Genomic DNA, 24125 nt, shown 5'->3' with positions numbered 1-24125 from the left:
GCCCTACACTCAAGGTGCCCTGTCCTGGCCTCCACCTCCCCTCGGCCCAGTGCCTCCCAGGAACCCCTTACTGCTGTGCCAGTTGACAGCTGGGCTGCCTCTTTCCCCGAGGAGGCCCCCCCTTGACCACCCCACACCGAGCACAAGGGCCCCACCAGTGAGCCCGTCCTCACGGCATGGCCCAGTCATGTGAGTGTGGGTGGCATGCCCCCAGTGGGTCCCTGGAGAGATCACATGCTTTTTTAAAATTTTGCTTCTTGCTAGGCACCCCTTTTTTTTTTTTTTTTGGCTTCACCTTGCTGGAGACTGCTATTGGGGCTCTGTGTGTCTGAATTCTGGGGACAGCCTCCTGTCACTCATTCAATGCCACCTTTAGGCAGGCATGTGTAACCAGGCTGAACAATACTCTAGGGTCGCATATGGGGTGTGGGCAGGAAGTCTTTTCCAAGGGCCTCTCCACCCGGCTTTGTGTCCCTTGCAGCCTGGGCAGCCCGAAGCTCCTGCAGCCGGACAGTCTGTTCTTTGCATTCTCATTGCCATTTCAATGATGAGGAAATCAAGGCTCAGAAATATTAAGTAACTTGCCCAAGGCCAAACACCAAGTGACAAACATGACTTGAGCAACTGCTGTCCTGCTGGGATAAGCATGTGGTCTTGCACATGAAGTGCCGGGCCCCGAGGAATTGCTGCCCATACTCCTCCTCTGCCCGTCCCTTGCCAGACGTGGAGATCCTGCGCCATGTGCCACCCCGTTATTCCCATCTCCCATCTCTCCCACTTACCTATGAACCTCCCAGCAGGCGTCTGCCTGAATTGCCTGGATCCTGAGCCCAACAGACAGCCAGGCACAGAGTGAGGTCAGTGAGTGCTAGTGGCCTGAGTGGTGGTCCTGTGGCGTTTGCTGCCCCCTCAGCGAGATGGACAGAGGGTTTTCCACTTGAAGTCTGTGTGGGCAGGCAAGTAGGCAGGGGGCCTGAGGCAGGAAGTCACCTCCCAAGGGGCCCCGGGAGCTTCATACAACTGACAGGAAGAGGGAGGCTGGGGCAAGGTTGGAGATTATAAGAGCCAACCAGAGACCAGAAAACCCAGCCATTTCCCCAGGGCCCACCAATGCGGTCTCTCCCTGAGCCACAAATCCAGCTAGCCCAGAGGAGGTACCCAGAGCTCCCAGCAGGGGGCCCCAGCTACGTGGCTCTCTCCACAACCAAACCCAGCCGGCCGTGTTGGCGGTAGCGGTGGGAGATGCCAGTTCCCTCGCCTGAGAGGGGCTACGGAGGTCAGAGGGTGAGGCCTGTCCAGGAAGCAGGGGTCAGGGAAGGCGAAACACAGAGGCAGGGCTAGGCTGAGACCAGAGAGGCTTGTGCTTTAATGACAGCTGGGGCAAAAGGGAACAAAAATAGTAATTCTGGGGGACACAGGGAGCAGGCAGCCAGGCCCAGCCTGGCCCAGCCCAGGCCAGCTGGGCCGAAGATGCTGGCTTTTTGTCCAGGGGGCTGGTGTGTGTAGGAGGTGGCTGGAGACAGATCTCTTGGAGACAAGGGATGACAGATGGCTCAGAAGTCCATGGAACTGTGGGCCAGGTAGTCCTTGCGGCCGATATTGCTGACCTGCTTGGTCTGCATAGCCTCGAGTTTGGGGCAGTCAGTGATTCGATGGCCCAGGCCCCCACAGAAGGCACAGCCACGCTCTCCTGGGGGCATGGGGGTGAGAGTCAGCAAGACTGCAGGACCAGGCTCCACACCCCAGACCCTGGCTTCCCATTAGAGCCCTCCCTCAAGTCCTCTGATGTGCAGCACATACTTAGTTTTGTGGTGCTCTCGTCATGTTCCCCTGCTCCCCCCACCCCCCCACTGCCCCGGGGTCTCCTGGCCAGCAGTCACCTCCAATGTCCAGCATGGACTCATCCCCACAGTGCAGCACTTGCAGCACGGGGGGCACCTTCTGCTTAGCCTCCAGCAGCAGGGCTTTCAGGTCCATCAGCACTGACTCGTCTGTGGAGGTAGGAGGGAACCATGAGGCCCAACCCTAGGCCCTGCAGCCAGGACCTAGGTAGCCACAGGCAGAGGACCCAGGGGAGAGCTGGGGTGGCCCTGGTGGCAGCCTTACCACAGGCCTTGTTGATGAAAGTGGTGGCAATGCCTGTGTTCCCTGAGCGCCCGGTACGGCCGATACGGTGCACTGCAGAGAGGGAACAGAACCTCTGGCCTACTGCCCAGGGGCTGGGGCCCAGCCCGCACCCCTGACACCTTGCCCCCCACCCAAGCTCCCCACCGTAGTTCTCGATCTCCTCAGGCATGTCATAATTTATGACATGCTGGATGGCAGGGAAGTCCAGGCCCTTGGAGGCTACGTCTGTGGCCACCAGGACATCCTTCTTGCCCTCCCGGAATGCCTCGATGGCCTTGGTCCGTTCCTCCTGGTCTGGGGAGGGTTAGGCAGGAGCTGTTAGAGTGACAGGAGTCTGGGGAGTAGTGGCAGGCCTACTAGGCAGGGAGAGGGATTAGGTGAGGGCAGCAATGGCAGCAGAATCCATGCCTACGTGTGCACTACCCCCTGACCTTTGCCCCCATGGATGGCCACCGCCTCGACCCCCTTGAGCAGCAGGTACTCGTGGATGGCATCCACATCTGCCTTCTTCTCCGCAAAGATGAGCACCTGTCCAGGAAAGCCAACTTCAGTCATGGGGGCTGACCCCAACCAGGCGTGCCCGACCTTCTCCAGCATGCTGCCCCCACTCACCCCCTCCCCTTCATTCCAGGGGTCCTCAGCCAGCCTGGTGGGCTGCACTTACAGGTGGGGGTGTTTTCTGTAGGCACTCAAGCAGGTATACCATCTTGGCCTCCTCCTTGACATATTCCACCTCCTGCCATCACAGGAGCCAGGTCAGGTGGGCCTGCAAATGGGCTCACCAGCCCTGGCCCTGCCACAGAGCCTGGGCCCCCAATCTTGGCTGGGAGGAAACCAGAAGCCTCTTGCTATAAAGGACTGGCTGCCCTAAGAATGTTTCCTGCTAAGGGCTGGGGATGTGAATGAAACCCCAGTGCCCACAAGGTGGCCCCTCAACCCTACTCCGAGAGCTTCAAGGCGGCCTGGCCAGATCCAACCCTCACAAGTGAGACCCTGCTCATCAGGAGTGCCTGCGCACCTGGATGACATCCAGGCTGGCGGCCCCAGCGCGCCCCACGTTGATCGTGACCGGCTTTACCAGGGCACTCTTGGCAAAGTTCTGAATCTTCTTAGGCATGGTGGCACTGAAGAGTAGGGTCTGCCGCTGGCCCTGAGGAAAAGTAGGGCTACGACTGAGGGCATGTGAGGCCTGGGAAGGCCAAGTAGCTGGGATGTAGCCCCCTGAAGCCGGGGCAGTGGGTGGGCAGTGCCAGGCCTCAGGGCCTGCCACAGTTGAATGGGGTGTGCTGGGGAGGGTGGCAGGAATGCCCTAGCCAGGCAGGGACGGGCACCTTGAAGTAGGAGAAGATGGTGCGGATGTCGCCCTCGAAACCCATGTCAATCATGCGGTCAGCCTCGTCCAGAGCCAGGTAGCGGCAGATGTCTAGGCTGACCATCTTCTTCTGCAGCAAATCCATGAGGCGCCCAGGGGTGGCCACCATCATGTGCACACCACTGCGGAGCAAGAAGACCCTGAGCTCAGGGCTACCCGCCCATCCCTGCACCTAAGGGCTGGCATTCTGCTCATTATGCCCTCTTTCCTGTCCCTCCTCACCCGTCCCTTCATCACGTCCACCACCCTGCCCTACTTGTAAAACATATCTCTTCCAGAAGGGGCTGCAACCTTCTTGACTACTGCTCTGCTCCAGAGCTCCTCCCCAGCCATGAATCAACCCTGCATACCCTTCCCTCTCTAGAAGGAGGGTGGTCCTGAATCTCCACACAGGTCTCAGTATGTGCTCCTGCAGCCCCCTTTGTAGGCGTTGATGGGCTCACTTCCCTGGAATGCTAAATTAATCTTTTCTGTATCCGAATCTTCCCTGAGACCGGGAATGCCTTGGAAAGAAGGACCTAAGTGTGGCCTGTACGTGACTCCAGAGCCTGGTCCCGGGCAATTAGCATTGTCTGCTGGCGACTGCACTGTGTGGAAAGGCCATGGATCTGGCCCTGCCCTAGTGTCTCAGCCTCCATGCTGGACCACACTAAATGACCCTGACCTTCCTGGACATCCTGGGTCCCCCACCTCTGTCTCTTCTGCCCAGAATGCCCTGACCCCTGACCTCCCAGATGCCCCCATTCCATCTGTTGTGCTCCCACAGTACCTTACCACATCCCTCTGTCCCACCCCAACTGATCTCCCCATTAGACAAGGAACTCCTCGAGGACAAGGAAGCTTCTGGAAGGGTCTGCAAGGGTAGCTAAAGCAAAAGGCCCTTTAGCTTGTCGAGGGGCTCTGGGGAGGCCCACAGGGTGGGGGTGCTTATGCTCACTGTCGGATGGTTTCCATCTGCTCTTTAACAGACATGCCCCCGATGCAGAGAGCGCAGCGCAGGAGTGGGGAACTGTCCTCCTGCAGTAGGCGGCAGTAATATTCCAGGATGCCATGGGTCTGCCGGGCGAGCTCCCGCTGTAAGAACAGGGCAGAGGTTGGTACCAGAAGGCAGTCCTGTCTCCGCTCTGTCTCCAGCCTGGTCTGTCTTACCGAGGGGCAGATGATGAGTCCATAGGGCCCTTCACGCTTGGAGAAAGGTAATCTCTTTTCTTGTTCCAGGCAGAACATGATGACAGGCAATGTGAACACCAGTGTCTTGCCTGAACCCGTGAAGGCGATACCTATCATGTCACGGCCAGAGAGACTGTGGGGAGAGGAGAGGCCTGAAGATCAGGTTCAGTAGAATGTAGGGAATGTGTCTCCAGATGGACACCTAGTGACTGCTCCTCCCCATCACCGCCCTCTTCAGGGCCCCCAGGTCCACACTCACATGGTGGGGATGCCCTGGATCTGAATGGGTGTTGGGTGGTGGATGCCTTTCTTCTTCAGGCCTCTCAGGATGGCTACGGAACACAACCTTAGTATCATCCTTGTGTCTCACAGATACTTTATCAGGCCTCCCAAAGCTGTAAAATCGGCACTACTCCCGCTCCCTTCAAGTTACAAATGAGGCCCAAAGAAAAAAAGAGAGAAAAAGAAGACTTGTCTAGACCTCTAGGATAACTGGAGGGAAGATTTACACCTAGGTCCCTTTAAGGCCAATGTCACTTGCCCACTGAAGCTCCCTAATGGCAGAAGACAGTGAGCAGGTACAGCTGGGGCAACTGAAATTCAAACCTAAGTCCCTCCATCTCCAATGGCTAGACCCATCGCTGCAGATGCTGAGGTCAGGGGGAGCTGGGACACAACCGCACAGTTGTTTGACTACCAAAGTTCCCAGGTACCTGCAGGAAATTTCATTTCCTTGAAGCTCTTGATGGGTGGTGGGATGCCATCTCCTTCCACCAGGATGTGGTACTTCTTCCGTACACGTTCATGCCGCTCTTCAGACATGCTCAGGACATAACGGGGGGGTGTCCAACTGTGAGTGCATGGTGGGGGTCAAGAGAGGCCCCGGGCACAACTGGCTCTGGGGTGCACCTGCCAGTCTCAGCCACATACCATTCCAAGTAAAAGCGACTGCCTTCCCACAGACTGAAAACCATACCTCGTTTTGATCGGATCATCATATGTGATTCCCTTGGCCATTTCCTTCACTGACATCAAGGCTGAGGAGACAGACGAGGCTCAGGGCTGGCTCTTGCTTCCCAGAGGCCAGGCCCATGAGATATAACATGCCTGGGGTTGGGGGAGGAGGCTGGGTCCACCTCCCTCCCTGCCCTGGCTACAACCATACCTCGACCCTCAGCCACACTCTCCAGGATCTTTTCCTCTTCTTTCAGCTGCTTCTCCTTGGCAGACTCCTTGCGGGCTGAGGAAAGCAGCAGATGTCAGACACCAAAGCACTGTACCACACTGCGCCTCCCCGCTGCTTTCCAGCCCACCTTCAGCCTTCTCTTTGAGGTGCTGGTGCTGATCCAGGAGGCTGACGTTGGACTGAGGGCCCAGCGGGATATCGTCCTCATCTCCCCGGGGCTCGCTGCCGCTGTCCTGCTGCTCCTCCTCCGCAGCTCCTTTGCGCCTTCGTTGCAGTAGCTTCTGGAGCTGAGGTTCCACCAGAGCCCCTCAGAGCCCAGCCCAAAACAGAGCGGAGCATTGGGTCCAGGGGGCCTGCGTCAAGATCTTGGCTTTTGGGAGAGGAATCTGTACCCTGCGACCTCAGATCAGGTTGCCCGTCCCTCATTCGCCAGACGGCCACTGTCCCGAGTACTGGCAGCTCGCTCCACTGGCGGCCACCCCCCCCCCACGCCCCCCGATCCCACGCCCTCATTCCTCTTCCGAACCCGGGCCCTCACCAGCAGTTGCCGGCGCTGTCGCAAAGGCACGTAAGGCACGTAGTCTTCGTCGTCCTCATCCTCCGTTTCGGAGCGGCTTCCTGTGGCAGTCGCCTCGTCGGTGCGAGCCCGCTACAAATACACAGAAGTCAGGCTCAGGCCCCCCGCTTTCACTGCCGCTCGCCACCCGCGCGGACCCCTGTCTCGCTCCTACCTTCCGCTCGGGTTCCGAGTCCTCCATCCTTTGCTGCACGCATGCGCGCTACGGTAAAACCCCGCCTCAACTTTTGAGTGAAATCCAATCAGATGTGAAGAAGCGGAACGTGGGCGCCTAGCAACGACCTCTGAGTGCCGGATCGCGTAGAGGGACAAACTTTCCTCTGAGACCCTATCAGGCAGCGCGGCGTCAAAGTCCCTTGGGCGGCTGCGCATTTGTTGCCAGGGGCGAGGGCAAAGCGTCAGACAGTGTATTATGGGACGCTGGAGGATTTGGAGCATGCGCTAAAGGCTCAAACGAAGTCTGGTGGAAGAAGGTCCCTAAAGCGGAGATCGGGGATCCCGAAGAGGCCGGCCGGCCAGCTGCCCAGCCTCGCCCAGTCTGACGTCATCAGGCACGTCCCGGGACGGGGCCAGCTGGGATCCCGCCCGGGCCTCCATCCCGGGCAGGGGCGCGGGGACGGGGTGTGCCTTACGGAAAAATGAATCAGCTTACACTGCAGCTCTGACTGGCGTCCTCATCTATGTGAGACAGCACGTATGTTCAGAGTGGCGAGGGATAAATAAAATGCTGGTGACAAGTGTTTTTTCGCTGAGGGTCTGTACACACATATGGAGCGATTATTATTGTAAATGCTGTGATAGAGCTTAAAGTAACTCACTGCCTGGGGAACCCAGAGAAGCCTTCAAGGAGACCTGAATCTGAGCTTCCACAGGTGTAGACTCTCAGAACAGGAAGTGGAAGAAAGAGTTTTCTGATTGAGGGTCCTGTAGGAGTGAAGGGCTGGCCATGTGCAAGTACAGATTCCTTAAAGAACAAACAAACCACGTGGCCGGCTCCTGTGGAGTGGGGGTGGCCAAAGCTAAAGCTGGATAGGTAGGCTGGGTGGTCCAGAGCATGCAGGGCTGACTGTCAAAGTAACTTCAACTTCACTGGGTACTTTATTTGTATTTATTTTTAAAGATTTTATTTTGAGAGAGAGCTCGAGCAGGAGTAAGGGGCAGAGGGAGAGGGGGAGAGAGAGTCTCAAGCAAACTCCGCGCTGAGCAAGGAGTCTGACCTGGGGCTAGATCCCACTATGCTGAGATCATGAATTGAGCCGAAATCTAGAGTCAGAGGACTGAGCCACCCAGGTGCCCCTCACAGGGGACTTGTAAAGAGGAGTGATGCATCAGTACTATTTCTTCCTTCATTCCTGTATTTATTATCAGCACATGCTGGGCACTGTGCAGTGCTGAAGCAGATAAAAAATGAACAAGACACAAACCTGGCTTGAGTTTATGGATTAGTGGAGGAGACAAAAATATAATGGGTCTTGAGGTTAAGGAGAAATATTCTAAGACAGATAAAGTAGTACTTTTGGAAGCACCACAAGGCAGGGCAAACATTTTCCTAGTAAAAGTGGCCTTTCAGCTGGAATGTGAAGGATAAGCAGGACACAATGAAGGAAAGGTAATCTGGGAAGAAGGAAACGTGAGCCAAAGTTGGGAGACCTGAGGGTGCCAGGCCTAGAGGGAGACTGAGGTCATCTGGTGTGGCTGGAGTGCTGGGAGGCAGAGGCCAGGCGTGGAAGGCTCTGAATGCCATCCACAGGTCTTTCTCTGTAGGTAAAGCAGCTCCTTGATCAGACAGGCAATTTTTGAATGATGAAGCAGAATTTTAGGTAGCTATGCCAGTTCAACTGCAGGGCAGGAGCCTGGTGCAAGAGTTGAAGGGAGAGAGGAACACAGATAGTATGTATGCAGAGACAGGTTTCACAGCGGCATATGCAGACTTCCTTGGGGATTATGAAAGGCCAGGGACCAGGACTTGTGAGCCTTGAGCCTGTCGGCGATGCTTTTTAACTTCTTTAGAAGAGGAAGCTGGCACTGACTGCCCATGGTGGGGTTCAATCTGGGAGGAGGGGGAAGAGGGAGGGAATGGTTTCTTTTTTTTTTTTTTTAAGATTTTATTCATTTATTCATGAGAGACAGAGAGAGAGAGAGGCAGAGACAGAGGGAGAAGCAGGCTCCCCAAGGAGCAGGGAGACCAATGCGGGACTCGATCCTAGGATCCCGGGATCATGACCTGAGCCAAAGGCAGATGCTTAACCATCTGAGCCACCCAGGCGCCCAGGGGAATGGTTTCTGATCCTGCTTCCCAACACTCTGTAAAGGCCTCTTAGTGACTGTGTGGCTACAGCCTCCACTGCTCCTCACATAAGCTCAAGTTAAGTGTCAGTTTCAGGAAACGACAAGAGGAACAAGGAGTTGGACCACAAGCGTGTGTGAGGCATTTTTTTTTTTTTTGGCAAACCTATTATGTTAAAATCTGAATTTATGAACCAGATCTGCAGGGGGTGAGAGATAGGAATGAGGTAGTTTACTTTACTTTACAGAAGGGTTCATTATTTGCAACTCTCAAGTACTTAGGCTATATGTGTCATTCCCACTGGAAAGTCAGATCCAATTTATAGAAACTCCATTTACTCCACGTCCCTTGACAATGTCAATAACCCAGGCTAAAGGTGCACAGTTTGTAAAGGCCTCAAGCCTTTCCCAGACCCCTTCTCACAGCAGCTGCACAGAGATCGAGTCTCACTCCTCCATCTCGAAGAGGGGGAAACAGGGCATGGGGAAGGGGCTGTTCCAGGTCACATACCAAAGTCCTGCCACCGGGAGAAAGTACACAGATGCTGCTGTTATATGGGCCTAGGCTCTAACTCTGCTCAGCCAGACTGAGTGCACTAAAGTCACTTTCCTGTCTTAGTTTTAATTTCATCTGTAAAATTGGATAACAGCCCCATTTAGAACAGTTGTGGAATTAAGTGAAAACTGCCAAACTGTTGACACATAATATCTGCTCAGTGAGGCTAATGACCAAGGCAGATCCCATGCTTCTGAGTACATTCCTCACCTCACCCCTGCCCCAGACCAGCAAACCATCAACACACTGACTCTGTGTCCAAATGTTGCTTTATCTTTCTGCAGGAAAGATCTTCACAGTATCAAAAGTAAAGAATTGAAAAACAAGAACAAAAACAAAACCAAACACAAAGAGAGCAATGTTGGGCCAGCAGTACCATCAGCCCCCGGCCCACAAGCCAGTCCAGCCCCCAGGCTCTGAGTGAGGAGGCTGCGTAGCACCAGGAAGCGGCTCTGTGGAGGTCCTGAGGGGCCCCAGCACGGCACAGCATCCGTTCAACTTTTGGTTGGTCCAGGATGGTGAGGAGCAGAGAGATCTTGGGCAGGTGGGTAGGGATGTGGAGGAAGAAACTGTAGACCTTCAGCTGGCAGTTGGGGTCTCAGGACACCCTGAAGCAGCTCGACCCGGCAGGGGGCTGAGAAAACAGAGCATGGCCATACCGTGAGTGAGCCTTTGCCTGAGCCTCCCTGCGCTGGCTCTGGGTTTCCATGGATCCCCATGGGAAGGAACAGCTGCCTGCTATTTTTGCTCCCTGGGCTGAAAATACTGAATAGACTTCCTTGATTACCTTCAGCAGAGGATTCAGGTTAAGACCCTGCCAGGGGACAGCTCCCCTGGCACACATCTATCTGAGCCAGGGTGGTGTAAGAGCCCCGCCTCTGGCCTTTGCTCTCCTGCTGAAAGGCAGGGGAGAGGCAGCGTACGCACTCGGGCTCCAGGTACACAGCCCAGGTTAGGTCCCGAATCTACGCCTGCACTGCTTTCTCACACACTCTCCGGGCTCCCAGTCCCACTCTGAGGAGGGTGGAAAGGTCAATGGAGAGCCCTTAAGAGTGGGGTGGGGCAGGGAGGGAACATCTCGTGTCTTGGGAAAGAGCTCAACCAAAGAAGGGGTCCCTGAGAGAAGATGGCCAAATGAGGTTTCCTGGCTGGGGGAAGGGTGTGCCCCTTTTTCTCTAAGAAGAGGCAACAAATCAAAGTGCCTGGGGTCCCCATAACTCCTGGATCCTATGGAAGTGGACAAAAGGGGCAGGAGGGCGCCCTGGCCCTGGCAGAAGCTCCTGAGGGTGTGGACATTTCAGTTTGGCAAAAGATGAGGGAGCCTAGCCCCTTCAGAGAGAGGGGCTGAGGTGAGTCTAAAGACAGTCCTGACTCCAGGCAGCCCAAGGTGCCATAGGGAGCTCAGCCCCAAGGGTGGGGAATCCTAAAACCAAAAGAGGACAAGGAAACTCGGATGAGGGTCCAGGAAGTCTGCTGCCCGACCCAGAGAGGAGCTGTCCTGGCACTGAGAAGAGAAGGGGTAGGAGAGGTGAGGACATCCTCCTGGGGTTCCCTGAGTTCAGCTCACCTGCCCCAGTTTCCTGTTGCTTTAAGGGCAGTTGTGTGGTTCCCAGCCAGAAAAGGCCTGATCCCAGGGACAGAGCACAGGGTTATGATAGGGCACTGCACAGCCATTAGGTTGAAAACCTGGCACCGAGGCCTGCCTGCAAGCCACCCTTCTCTCCTGCACTATGGTGCTCAGCCCAGTGCCTTCTCTTGGTCTTCTTGTTCTCAGTCCAGAACATCATCTGATATGTCAGTATTTCACACAAAAGGACTTGTGTAGGTGGTTGGGAGAGGAGCCCCAAGCCCAGCTGGGGGCCAGGTGTCTTCTTCAGGAGGCAGCTTAGCTATTAATTTCTTCATGGGGCTTCTCCTGTTTGGGGAGAGCACTTACCAACTCCTCCATGCCTAAATGACCTCATCGAGGCCTTGGTCTAGCTCATCTGCCCTCTCACTGGTCCTTTGGGGCTACCCATTTCTTGCATGGCTTTAGCTAGGAAGCACCTGGGTAGCCTACCAGGCTGGGCAAGTGAGATTCAACCCTGAGGCTAATATTGTCAGGGGTGGGGGCAGTCCTCTGGGGATTAAGGCTGCCTAAGCACTTGAGAGGCAGCCAGTAAGGGAAGTAGAGGCCTGGTGGAGATAGCCCAGGGATGGAGATTCAGGAACAGGAGGGCTCCCAGGAGGCTCTGGCCCAGGAAGGAGTGATGAAAGGACAGAGGCCTAGGGGTGAGTGGCCATAGGAGAAGAGATGGGGCCTGTGTCTGCAGAGCACATAGCTGTCACTGTGGAATGCAGGGGTCCAGGGCTGGCAAGCCACTAGCCCAACTCCATGCCCCAGAGCATGAAATGGTCTGGTGGGGACACAGAACGTGACAGAACTTGGGGAGAGGGAGTACATGCAACGCTTGGGGGTCTCCATACCTCACTGAGCTGTGCTGGGAGTGGTTTTCTTGAGGCTGAAGTTGGTCCAGTTCACAGCAACTTTCTGGCGAGTTTGCTTTGCAGAATCCAAACAGAACCTATTAGGTTTGAGAGACAGCAGAAAAGCACAATCAGAGGTACCCTCTCCCTGCTGGACCCGACTTCTAGACCCATGTGTCTTGGTCACTAAAGGAACCAAGTCAGCTCTGTACAACCCCTCTGGCTCCAGGGTATTGGGGTCTAGCAGGTTATGAGAGCTCTGCTGGCTTTCTGGACAGGGTGCCCACGAGCCCAGGGAACAGCGTATGAAGAGAGTGACACTGCCTCGGGATACAGGGTGGCTCCTCATGCTGTATTTTACTCTGGTTACACTGGGTGGCCTTCTGCTCCCCTAAGTACTGTGTGTTGTTTTCAGCCTGAAACCTCTGTGCCTACCATCTCTGCTGTCACAAAGGCCCTGTTTGACCTGGCCCACTGGTTCTTACTCCTCAGGTCTCAGCTTGGTTCCCACCTCTTCTGGGAGCGCTGCCCACCCCTACGTCTCAGCTGGGTCTGCAGCCCCATGCCCTTACTCCTGCAACAGCACTTATCCCTGAACTGTGTGTTTATGGCTCTCTCTCCATCTAGACTGTATCTCATTTGCCTCCAGCCCAGAGCTCAGCCCAGACAGAGCAGAGGAAGTGCAAGTGAACACACAAAGGGAATAAAGCTGGAGAAAGCCCTGGTTCTTAGGGCCTGACGTGCCTCCTTCTCCCCGTCCCTTACGCCTTCCCAGATGGCCTGTCCTGCCGTGTGGCTACCTGGGTTCCAGCAGATAGACTGGAGGGAGAGAGCCTGGAGAGGCTCTCCTTCTGAGGGTGTCAGGCTGAGGGTGAGCCTGAGTGAGGGTGGGCAAGAAGGCATCCCCACACCTACCTCTTGAAGTACTCCACCTCCCGGTCAGTCTCATCCATCTCCACCCCATCCATGTCCTTGGGCAGGAACACATCGTCTAGGAAGACACAGCCAGGAGGGCTCAGTGCCCACGGCGAGGCCTCTGGGGTCATGCTCTTGGGGCAGCACTGCCCACACCGAGGACTACCCTCCACCCTGTGGCCTGGCGGGGTGGGGGGCTAACCACTCAGTTCCTGGTGCACTCACCCAGGGAAGCGGCCGTCTTCTCCTGCTTGTTGCGGCTCCGGCGGCTGCGACCCTTGCCCTGCGGCAAGCTCTGTGGCCTTGCTGGGCCTGGGGGCTGCATGGACTCCTGCTCCAGAGGCCGTGCTTTGGCCTCACCTGGCCAGTTTCGCCAGGAGCTGCCCTTCTCGTCGGCTTTGGGGCTACCAGCCCAGCCTGCTCCCGGCTGGCTCCCCCGGCTCCCCTCTCCAGCCTCTGCACAGCTGCCCACTTTGGGAGGCTCTGGGGCCTTGCCTGGCTGCTTGGAGCTGGGGGTCTGGCCCTTGGCACTGGGAGCCTCGAGATTGGCTGGGGACCGGGGGGCTGGGCTTGCCTCGTTCTTCTTGGCCTGACTGCCCTGTCTCTTGCCCTTCCGCGGCTTCCCACTTGAGGCCACAGGCTCGGGCAGCTCCTGCTTGCAACTGGGAACCTCCTTTGGGCTTGGCTCCTCAGGGCTAGGGTGGCCTGGCTTGGGTGTCTTGACCCAGATCACCCGGGAAAGGTTGGGCACGGCGTTGAGTCTCCTCACTAGCCCATTCTCAGGGATGATACCGGGAGGGGGCCCCCTCACCTCTGTCCATGGTGGGTGAGAGCCTCTCATTTCTGTCCACGGTGGGGCTGGCTCACCTGGAACTCGTAGCGTGTGGTTCTGAGAGGACCCCAAAGTCAAAGGGGACAGGTCAAGGTTAATGTCAGGCCGTTGCTCTGAGGAGCCATTGAGGTTTGAGGGGGATAGGCGCTGGGACTCTGGCTCAGCAGCCCCCTCCTTAGAGAATCCATTGCTGTCCATGTTGAGCTCACACACACTGAAGCTGGCACGGATAGAGTCCTTGACAGTGTTCTTGATCTCTTGCAGACGGCTGCTCAGGAAGCTGTTGACCCGATCCAGCTCCCGGTCAGGCCACTCCAAGAGCCTCTCCCTGGCAGGCCTTGGCTCCCGGCTTCCAGAAACACTACGATTCACCTGCTTTAAAGCTTCTGCTGCCAAGTGGGCCTTCTCCTTTTCCTGTCAATATAAGCAGCAGTTTCAGCTAGGGCCTGGCAAGTGCCAGGCACAATGTGACACCTGACACATCAGCCTGGGGCCCCGCTTTACAGCTAACTGGCTAGAGGCAGGACCTTGGCCATTCAGGCCTGCTCACCCACCCTGCAGGAGTGAGGATGAAATGCAATCAGATGCATGTTCTGGGGATGGAGACAGACCCACAGAGGATAGGTTTTTATAGCTTGTTCACTCAGAGTCCCAGTGTGAGTCCTAGGGCCTAAGACCCACTAGGACTCAAAGGGATAGGAATGCAGCTAATTGCACCTTGCCTTCCAGGCCTGAACTTAAGCAATTCATTCATTGGCTGAGTCTCAGTGGACTCATCTGCAAAAGGCAGACAAAAATTCTGAGGTGAAGACCAAAGTGGGGATGCAAAGCGAAGGAGATGGCTGCTACAGAGGCATTCTCTCCAATTCTGCTGGTAGTAGGGGAAAAAAAGCTGTGACATCATGGGAGGCCTTTCAAGAAGTGAGACGAAGCTGTGAGACCACCGCAGTAGGTCAGACTACTCTGGGTGGCAGGAACTGTGTACGGGTGCTATGGAAGAGGGAGAAATTCTGTATAAAAGCCACTCACCACTCAGCTGCCTCAAGTAATCAAGGCCATGCCTAAAGCATGCCCAGTGGACAGCTATGTGGGGCCCTCCAGCAAGATATAAAAGCAGCCCCTCTGCCCAGGTGAGAACTGGGGGGCTGGACTCTGTCAGTCAGTGTTAACAGACCTGGTTCTGGAGAATGAAAGTGAAGTCTGTGGGCTCTGAGTCACTCCATCCCTCTGCCCAACCTCCACACACCTGCAGACCAAGGAGGCCTTTAGAGGGAGATGAGAGACAGATGTCAAAAGCCCATGGGAGGGAGATGGTGGTGCTGGGCCAGGGGTTGGATGACTTCCACCATTTCACGTATTTCTAGCTGATTTGGGAATGTAGGGAGAGAAACAGGAAAAGGAAACTGGGGAGAGAAAAAGAGGGCATGCCACCACCTTAGAGTCAACTTAAAGAGGGTGACCCTGTGCCCCAGTAGGGCTCTGCGATGGGCTAGGACCACCACCGCGGGACCTTGGACAAATCACTTACTCTGAACCTTACCGTCGTCCCCCTTGGTGTATTTGGGAGAAAAACTGCCTACCTATACCTCCCAGTGTTGCCCGGAGGACACCTGAGAGGGCACGTGTCCCTTTCCCCAGGTGCTGACAAGGCTGTGACTTGGCACTGTGGTGCTCAAGTGGGGAAGCAGCTCGATCTGGGGCAGGGTTTCCAGCCTTGTGCCATGGAGGTCAAGGCCATCGGGAGAGCTCTGAGGCCATGGGGATGAAAGAAGGACTGGAAGGCCTTTCACATCACTCCTCCCCTGTACCAGCACAGCTTTTTTCTGTTAGGAATGGAGGTTCCATGCAGGACTTCAATTGCAAAAAAAAGAGTTCTGCCGCTAAACAAAGAAGTCTGAAAACAAAGAGTTAGAGGGAATGACATGGAACCACGTGTGATTTGGTAGTGAGAGGAGAGCACAGAACACAGGCTTTCTGTTATGTGCCACGAGCCGGATCCTTCCCACACGTTGTCTCTTTTAATCCTCACAACTGCCCTTGTTGCGCCATTATCCTCAATGTGCAGACGAGGACACCTGACTTTGGCACAAATAGGGAACTGGCCCAAGGTTACACGGCTAGAAAGTGGCAGAGTTGGGACAGCACACTCAGGTGTGATCTGCGGTTTCTAGGTCTTTCAGTCCTGTTCGACGAGCACTTCCTGACCAGTGACCATAAGGCACTGGGCTGGGCTCTGGGGGATTCAGCTGTGCATGAGAAGTCTGCTTGCGGACTTGGGTCTGCTGGGGGAAACGGACATGCAAACAGGCTGTTTAATTCTGAGTGACAGTGACAAGAACTACAGGGAAGAAAGCACAAGATGCTCTGGGAACTCAGACTGGGCCATCAGAGGTGCTTCCCAGAGGTGGCAGTAGCTCACTGGGCACTGGAGGGTGACTGGGATCATCCTGGAGAGTGAGACTAGCACTTTTTAGGCAGAAGGAAGAGCAAGTGACTGGGGAATGCGCACATATAATCTTTAGGGAATGCAAACATTCACAGGGAGAGCTGGGGCCCAGGTTTCTTTTAGGAGTGGTGGGGAGTGGCAGGCAGGAAGGCCAGGGAGGAGAGACGGAGAGATGAAGCTGGCAAGCTAAGCAGGGGCTGAAGAGCCCTGCAGGCCAGGTTCAAGTCTGGGCTTGATGCTGAGGGCAATGTTTGGCCATTGACGGCTTTTTCAGTAGCAGTAGTAGAGTGGAGAGAAGCGGATGGTTTGAGCTCTTTGGGAGGTCTCATGGCCAGGACTCAGGGACAGGTGGGGAGATGGGATGAGCCACAAGAACAATACTGACGACCCCTGGCGTGGCTGCCGCTTCCCTGACCAAGTGCACTCTGTTGAGCCTTTCTGTGCATCACTTTGTTTCATTCCCGTAACCATCTGAGTTAGGTTCTACTGTTATTCTCATGTTGTGGATGAAGAAACTGAGGCTTAGAGCTGAAGTGATTTGCCCAAGGTCATCCAGCAAGTGTGGCAGAGCCAGGTTTCAAACTGAGGTCCGATTCCAAGGCTCGCTGCTCTCGATCACCACGACGCATTCCTCCCAGGATGGCACCCTGGGTTCTGGTTCAGGCAACTGGGTGGATGGTGGTGCCATTAACTAGACAGACAATGGAGAAGGAAGAGCAGGCCTCCTTGGAGAAAGAGAACAAGCTCAGTTTTGGATGTGCTCAGTCTGAGTACCAGTGGGGCATTTGTGAGGAGGTGCCCCATAGCAGCAGGAGTTGTCAATGTGAAGTGCAGGGAGGAAAGAGGTAGAACCTAGTGAACCAGGAACAACACTATCTAGACAGCTTCTCTTTGTCAGGGAGTGGGCCTTGAGGTTCCGGGAGGGTCAGAGGAAAGGAAGAGGAGTCCACGAAGGAGATAGAAGTCGGAGAAGGTGAGAAATCTAGAGAACACGGCATTCCCATTGTTCTTCCCCTTGCCCACCTGGCCGAGGACAGGGGAGCCAAAGAGAACATGTTTGTAAAGGAAAACCAATACAAAATGTGAGATATTGCCTAGTGGACAGAGAAGATGGGACAGGAGGGTATGATTTAGCAACAAAGATGTCACTGATGGTTCTGTGGAGGGGAGGGAGAGGAAAACAGTTTGCAATGAGCTAACAGGAAAGACAGTGAATGCAGACAAGTTTTCAAGAAATCTGGCTGTGATGGGAGGAGAGATGAGGCGAGGGAGAGAGGCTGTAGACTCAAGGCAGTTTGCTTTCAAAAGATAGTATAAGTGGGCACAGTGAAAGGCTGACGGGAGCCAGCCCAGGAGAGGCCAGAGCCAGAGCAGGAAGCCGAGCTTAAGACTGAGGCAGCAGGAAAGAACTGCACAGCCTTAAGCAGAAGGGGTAACTCTTCCCTCATGACAAGAAGAAAGTCTGCAGGTGGAATGGTAAGATGTTTGAGGGAGTGCCTGTTCACTGGCTTTTTTTCCCTTGTTGATACAGGAAGTGAGCTCATCTGACAAGTAAGAAAAGTGGGGTGGGGAGAGCGTGGGGATTTGAGAAGAATCTGGAGGTCTGACAAAGGGTCTGTGGTGAACAGAAGTGATGAAGAACGAGTAGACTAGAGGCCTGCTAGGCAATGTGAGGGCTCAGGCAAGAGGGAGATCACGCGGCCTGGGTGCCACAGATAGATGTGATCCAGCGCTTTCCTAGAGGTGTGGAAGGGGAGAGGCAGGGAGGGGTCAAACCCAGGGCTGCGATTTTTCTGAGTGGATGTAAATGGAAGGGCAACAGGGCAAGGAATTGAGACTATTGGTAAGACAGTGAGTGAATTATCGTCAGGGGATCTCTATGGCCTGGGAAGAAGAGAAAGGGGCAGGTGACAGCCTTCAGTGGATGAAGAAGAGTGGCCAGGAGACTTCAGGTGACAGAGCCAGGGTCAGTTTCAAAGGAGTAGGGTTTAGTACATGAGGGACAGACAGTCACGGTCTGGAAATGGTGTAAGGGAGCAGAAAGATACTCAGCTTTATTGGTCTCCTGAGGTGGGAGAGAATGAGCAGTCTCCACTGGATGGCTCCCAGGGGAAGCTATGTTTTTGGTGGACAGCCAGACTGTGGTTAAGTCTGAGAGGTAGAGGAAGGACACTGGAGAGGAGGCTGATGCATAAACAGATAATGACCATGACTGCCTATCACATGACCTTGCAACTGTCTGGTGCTGTGTTGTACTCTGGCCTCCAGACTGGACTGGGCAGACTGAAGCTGTGCAGCAAGTTTCTGAATGAGTGCATGGAGTGTGCGAAATGGCAGCTGAGAGAGATGTGCGAGGTACAGTTGGCAGTACCGTGGAAGGAGTTACCTGAGGAAGTCTGAAGGAAGTTGCCAGGAGGAAAAGGAGGGGAGAGAAGAGTTGTTACTGGCATTACCAGCAAAGGGGTAGGGATGTGTGGGCACAGATTTTATGGAAAGCACACCAGGCCTGGGAACTTCAAAGTGTGCCTGCTCGCTGGGAACTAACTTAAGAAGCCAGGGAAGGCTAAAGAGACCGCTGTTGCCCACTGTACACTTCTGGTCAGGCAACACTGGATGGGAGAAAGAAAGTGCTGACCACTTTCTGAAGGCAGCAATGGGACCCCTTGGCTCACTACTTCAGGCTTCAGGGAAAGGGTCCTGGTTTGTCCTTTGGGCTGGAAAAAGATGTAGAATTGCTGCTGCTTTCCAGAGCACCAGGGCTGTTTGACCACCCAGGACCTGGAGCTAGCTGGTTGTCAAACCCAACTCTTCCGCTGCTGGGCTCCCAAGTGTGGCGCTGTGCAGACGCAGCTGGGGGCAGGCAGGTGAAGAGGTAAGGAGGTGGCGGGGGACGAGCTGCCAAGCCCTGGGGCTTGCCTGGGAGCAGGGCTGCCCAGGAATAGCTCACTGGGTTATCTCCTCAGCCCTCTGAGGAGCTCACTCAGCTCATGGGCTGGGTCATTCCCATGGCTTCAATTATATTTCCAAGCTGGCAACTCCCAGCCCCACACCACCATCTCCACTTGGAGGTCTCCTGAGAATCTCTGAGTCAATGCTCCCCAACTGAATTCTGTTGTCTTCTGCCAATCCCATCCTTGCTCGGTGAAGGGCACACCATCCTGCCAGTCACCCAAGCAAACACCTGGAAGATATCCCTGACTTCTTCATCTCTGTTCCACAACCAGATCGCCAAAGCCAGTCATGTCTGCTTCCCTTGCTCCAGACCCACTATCAATCAGCTTTCCCTGGGCCTCAGTATCCCCTCTGGGAGTTTCACCCCTCCAGGCCACCTTCTATATTGCCAAAGTCATGGTGGCATGCAGATTTGATAAAAGCCCTGCAGTGACTCCCCCTCAGCTATAGGATCAAGTCAAAAGTCTTCAGCGGGACCTCTACTAGCTGTCCTGCCTCTCCTCTATTTGAGCTTCGGCTACCCCAAACCGCTGTGAATGTGCTATGCCTGCTGCCAGAACAACTCTCCTGATGAAACTGAACTCATTCCCTGCCACTCAGCTCTCAAGTCAGCCTCTTGGTGAGCCATTTCCAGCGTGCCCAGGCAGGATGGGGGCTTTCCTCATCCCAGGGCTTGTCACATGCTAATGAGCTCGTCCGGTTTTGTGTCAGTCTCTCCACTGGACTGAACTTCTCCAGGGTAAGAACTTAACTGCATCATGCTTTGGCTCTCAGTATTTGCAGAAGTGTTTGCTGAATGAATAAATGACTGACTGACTGAAGCAAGTCCTGTGCCTTGAGGAATCCAGCAAGCAGCTTCTGAGGCCAGGACTCGTCTTTCCTCCAATCACTGGCCCCAGGCTCCCTGACCCTGATGCCTCCCAAAAGCATTCAGACCTTCCCATAGCAGTGAGCTGTGCCAAGGCTTCTGGCAGCCAGCACTGTTCATGCCCCACAAGTCTTGGGGGGTTGGGGCAAGAGATTCCTCAGGGAGGAGAGGCGGTAGAGCTAGGCTCCCCCCCCACACCCACCTTCTTTTTCAGCTTGTGCCGGGCCCGCTTGGCGGCCCTGGCGCTGTTGGGGACTTTGGGCTCCGTGCTGTTGATGAATTCCAGCAGCTCATCCACATCCCGGTGGTCCACGGCGGGCTCCCCAGGGATCCCGCCCAGGGCGCCCCCCTTCACGGGCAGCTCCTCTTTCCGCCTGGTCAGCCTCGAGCGGAGCTTCTCGCGGATCTCTGTGTAATTCCGACTCGTCGGGGCAGCGGGTGGCTGGGGGAGGGGAGGTGCTGACGTTACACCCTGGGCCTGGGAAGCCCGGAGCACTCCCACCCGCTGGCACCGAACGTGTGGTGAGAAGCCAGACAACCGTTCTTCCTACCATAGCCACAAAGGCCGAGTGGCTTCAGCCTCGGCCAGGCCCAGAGCTGAGGCAGCTGTGGGCGGAGGGAGTGGGAGATACGTAACAGCATTGTGAGCACACTGACTCGGGAGCCAGGAAAGCAGGTTTGAGCCCGGGCTTTGTCACTTGTAAGCTGTATGACCTTGGGCAGGTCACTGAGTCTCTGTGTGCCTCGATTTTGTCATCTCTAAAATGAGAATAATAACCCTTAGCTTAAAGGTGACTAACAATGTAATTACGTTCATTTCTTCTGTCCTCAACTGCTCTACCCTAGCCGGCGGCCCTTTCCTCTTCACTTTATGAGACTTCTGAGCTGCTTTCGCCTTCTGTCCAGAGACAGCATGTACTCTGCCCTGAGCCTCCTGCCTGGTGCCGTCTGTGCTCACGGCCCGTCCCTCGCTGGCTCACGCTTGGGGGACCGAGAGCCTCTGCTTCCACTGTGCCTTCATCACGCACAAGTGTTCGCTTCTCTGTGATTACACACGTATGCATGCTCATCAGAATCATAGCTTTCTCTCTGCCATTTCCTTTCCTTTTGCCTAAGGAAAAAAAGTCAATCTTAAGGAGAAACCATGAAAAGAGCAAAGGTAGCAAGGTGTTTAAAAATCCCTACCTCACAAGCGTGCTGTAAGGATCAAGCGAGTGAACACAGGCTGTGAGGACTCAGAGGGTCCCGGTGTGGTTACTATACCCATGGGGGGTGGGGTCTCTGGGGAGAGCAGGTGCTCCTTTGGCTCACCTTAACTGGCCCCCAGCCCTCTCTGGCCTGGGCAGGCTCACTCACCGCATTGTGGCCGAAGAACTCACAGTAGCAGCAGTCACAGAACTTCCCATCTCTCTGGTGAGCGGAGGAGGAGGTGCAGGAGCTGCGCTCTGAGCTGCTGTCCTCTTCCTCACCCAGGCCCTCATCTGCCTCGCAGGGCTGGGGGAGCTGGCAGGCCAGGCCGCTGTGCGTAAACCTGTGCCCCTTGCACCCAGGGTCCCTGCTGATGTGGGAGAGAGACAAGCCCACAGGTGAGGGAGGACAGGAGCAGGCTGCAGCAGGAGCCTGGGGACGCACTGCTTCTGATGGCCACTGCTGCGCGGACTACCCTTCATCTGCCTCACCCCATAAAGGCCAAGGCAGTCACACCATATCGGTGCCTCTCACAAGAGCAGGGCCAACATGGTCACTGTCCCTCAGGGCCCAGCTCAATGGCATTATTCTGGAAAGGTAGGAACCTCATGTCTCCCATGCCCGTACCCACTGTGTGACCCTCCTGGACTCGGAAGGAGGGTCACAGAGCGGGTGTGTATACCTCCCTATCCTACTGGAGATCACACTTTACTTTGACGGTCTGTTTGCCCACCTGTTTCTGTGACCAGACTGTGCATTCCCTAAAGGCAGGGACTGTTAATTCTATTTTTGGGTCCCAGTGGGCAGCATAACAACAGTGTATACAGCAGGTGCTCAATAAGCAGGTATCCGAACAGTTTAGTGGGCTGATGGCTCTCCTGGAGCATCCGAAGGAGGCTGATGAGGTCAATTTCATCCTCTAAGGTTCTTAGACTGAGTCTGCCCCCATGTGTTGAGCTGCCTTAGTGTGGGGCCTTAAAGTTAGAAAAGTAAATATGCTTTGTGGGCCAGACTCTAAGAACTACTTAACTGTTTGGGTCTGGTACTCTATTTAGCATATCATTTCTAAGCGTCTCCCAAGTCCTGCAAAACAGATGTTGCTATCCCCATCCTCCACTGGAAGTAACTTAAGGGTCAGAGTGCTGAACTGCTTTGCCAAGGAGTATCTAGGACTCAGCCTGTGCCTGTGTGCAAAGCTCATGCTCTCCCATTGTACTGCTTTGCCTCTGGACTTTAGGAAGCACTGGGGGCATCACATGATATAGCTTATTTTCCCAAGTAAGAAAAGACTTGGGCCCACAAAGTCCCGTAACTGGAGCCAGAAGAGCAAGAGCACTGGGTTGGCCAGAAGCTGGAGTGCCCTGAGGCTGGGGACATGGGGTGGGAGCTGGGAGAAAGGGCAGGATGAGGGGGAGTGAAGAGGCTTGGCTGTTGAGCAAGGAGTAGAAAAGGAGGGGCAGGAACCATTACCAGTGGTACTCAGAGAAGCTTAATCCAAATTGACCATTCTTCACCCACATTAGCAAAATTAAAATACCCACTGCTCCGGAGAATATGAAGAAACTAGCATCCTAATATTGGTGGTTACATCAATTTGGAGAGCCCTTTGAAAAGCAATTTTTCATGTGTATTAAGAATCCTTTTCAAAAAGACATCCTGACATCCTTTAAACTTTTTTCATTCTGAGGGATCTATTCCAAGGAGTAAAAACCCAAAAGTGAAAAAGCTTTAGGCAAAGACATCTTTAGAGAGATTATTTACAGTGTTAAAATACTGGAATGACTTAAATCATCACCAACTGGAAAACAGTGAAGTACACTATGGAGAATATTCTTTAGCCTTCAGCTGAGGCCCAGAAGACCACATAGGAACCAATGAATGCTGAGTGAAAGAGGACAACGAAAAACTGTAAACTTCATAGACACCACCACCACTGGGTGGGAAAGACCTGCAGGGAAAACTGCCAACAGTGGTGGTATTAGGGTGGTGGGATTTTAGAATAAGAAAATACAAATGCATACTAAACACAGATCTGATTTATAATACAAAAATGCACATTTATCTTCTCCAAAGAATTTTATCTTCCACATCTACATTAATATAAACTTCCTCAGTTCATATTAGAGTTACTTCAGGGAATCCTTAAACCCATAATTCCAGACTCAAATACAGATTTGGGTGCAAGGATGTTTATTACAGACTTGTTTTTAGTGGCTAAAAACTAGAAATGCCTGGGGGCTCCTGGGTGGCTCAGTCGGTTAAGTGTCTGCCTTCAGCTCAGGTCATGATCTCAGGGTCCTGGGATCAAGCTCTGCATCGGGGCTCCCTGCTGAGCAGGGAGCCTGCTTCTCCCTCTGCCTGCCACTCTGCCTACTTGTGCTCACACGCTCTCTGTCAAATAAATAAAATCTTAAAAACAAAAACTAGAAATGCCCCAATGTCCAGGAATATGGGAATGATAAAATAAATTTATGCTAGAGGTATACAATAAGATATTTTGCAGTCACTTGAAAGTTTTTTGAAGAATTTTAACTGAGGAAATGATATATAATGTTAAAAAATAACTACCACAAGAATGTATAAACGTGGACCTAATTTATATACAGAAACATCAGAAACAAAATATACTGCAGTGTTAGAAGTTTATCGTTAGGGGCACGTGGGTGGCTCAGTCAGTTAAGCAACGAACTGATTTTGGCTCAGGTCGTGATCTCAGGGTTGTGAAACTGAGTCCTGTATTGGGCTCCGCGCTCAGCGGGGAGTTTGCCTGGGGATTTTTTCTCTCTCCCTCTGCCCCTCACCTTGCTTGCGCACATGTGCTCTCTCGCTCTCAAAATAAATAAATAAATCTTAAAAAAAAAAAAAAGTTTATCAGGGCATCTGGGTGGCTCAGTTGGTTAAGCGACTGCCTTCGGCTCAGGTCATGATCCTGGAGTCCCGGGATCGAGTCCCGCATCGGGCTCCCTGCTTGGCGGGGAGTGCTTCTCCCTCTGACCCTCCCCCCTCTCATGTGCTCTCTCTTTCTCTCTCTCATTCTCTCTCTCAAATAAATAAATAAAATCTTTAAAAAAAAGTTTATCTTTAGATCATGAAATTTTTTCTTCATTAGACATCTCTGAATTTTTCCAAGTTTTTTAAAAAACAATAAAACACTTCTTTTATGATCGTAAAAACTATACAAAAG

The 24125-nt window shown here is 54.0% G+C and overlaps 2 protein-coding genes across 12 annotated transcripts in view; both read right to left on the bottom strand.

Annotated features, from left to right (window-relative positions):
- Window positions 1-1338: 1338 nt before the first annotated feature.
- DDX41 (DEAD-box helicase 41) lies at window positions 1339-6697 on the bottom strand. The gene is made up of 17 exons (XM_025866906.2): window positions 6587-6697; window positions 6394-6504; window positions 5983-6142; window positions 5835-5909; window positions 5646-5706; window positions 5383-5519; window positions 4929-5001; window positions 4649-4802; window positions 4437-4573; window positions 3459-3621; window positions 3146-3277; window positions 2792-2863; window positions 2559-2655; window positions 2272-2421; window positions 2107-2178; window positions 1881-1991; window positions 1339-1690 (listed from the first exon to the last, which is right to left on the bottom strand). The coding sequence occupies exons 1-17, from the start codon at window positions 6611-6613 to the stop codon at window positions 1554-1556; spliced, it is 1869 nt and encodes a 622-aa protein (XP_025722691.1). The 5' UTR covers window positions 6614-6697; the 3' UTR covers window positions 1339-1553.
- Window positions 6698-9525: 2828 nt separating this feature from the next.
- FAM193B (family with sequence similarity 193 member B) overlaps window positions 9526-24125 on the bottom strand; it is a 31991-nt gene continuing 17391 nt past the window's right edge. For 8 of the 11 annotated variants that reach the window (XM_025866896.2, XM_025866902.2, XM_025866898.2 and 5 more), the window contains 6 exons: window positions 21110-21311; window positions 19956-20195; window positions 12881-13901; window positions 12656-12731; window positions 11741-11838; window positions 9526-9908 (listed from right to left, as the gene is read on the bottom strand). In XM_025866896.2, coding sequence (XP_025722681.1) covers window positions 11742-11838; window positions 12656-12731; window positions 12881-13901; window positions 19956-20195; window positions 21110-21311 — 1636 coding nt within the window. In that variant the 3' untranslated portion in view covers window positions 9526-9908; window position 11741. The remainder of the gene's footprint in view (window positions 9909-11740; window positions 11839-12655; window positions 12732-12880; window positions 13902-19955; window positions 20196-21109; window positions 21312-24125) is intronic. The other 3 variants (XM_073889332.1, XM_073889352.1, XM_025866901.2) reach the window with 3 other exon arrangements.

The sequence above is a fragment of the Callorhinus ursinus genome, unplaced genomic scaffold (assembly GCF_003265705.2).
Source record: "Callorhinus ursinus isolate GAN/ISIS: 27379988/994484 unplaced genomic scaffold, GSC_fseal_2.0 scaffold3, whole genome shotgun sequence".
NCBI lineage: Eukaryota > Metazoa > Chordata > Mammalia > Carnivora > Otariidae > Callorhinus > Callorhinus ursinus.
This window is presented reverse-complemented; position numbering and strand designations above follow the sequence as displayed.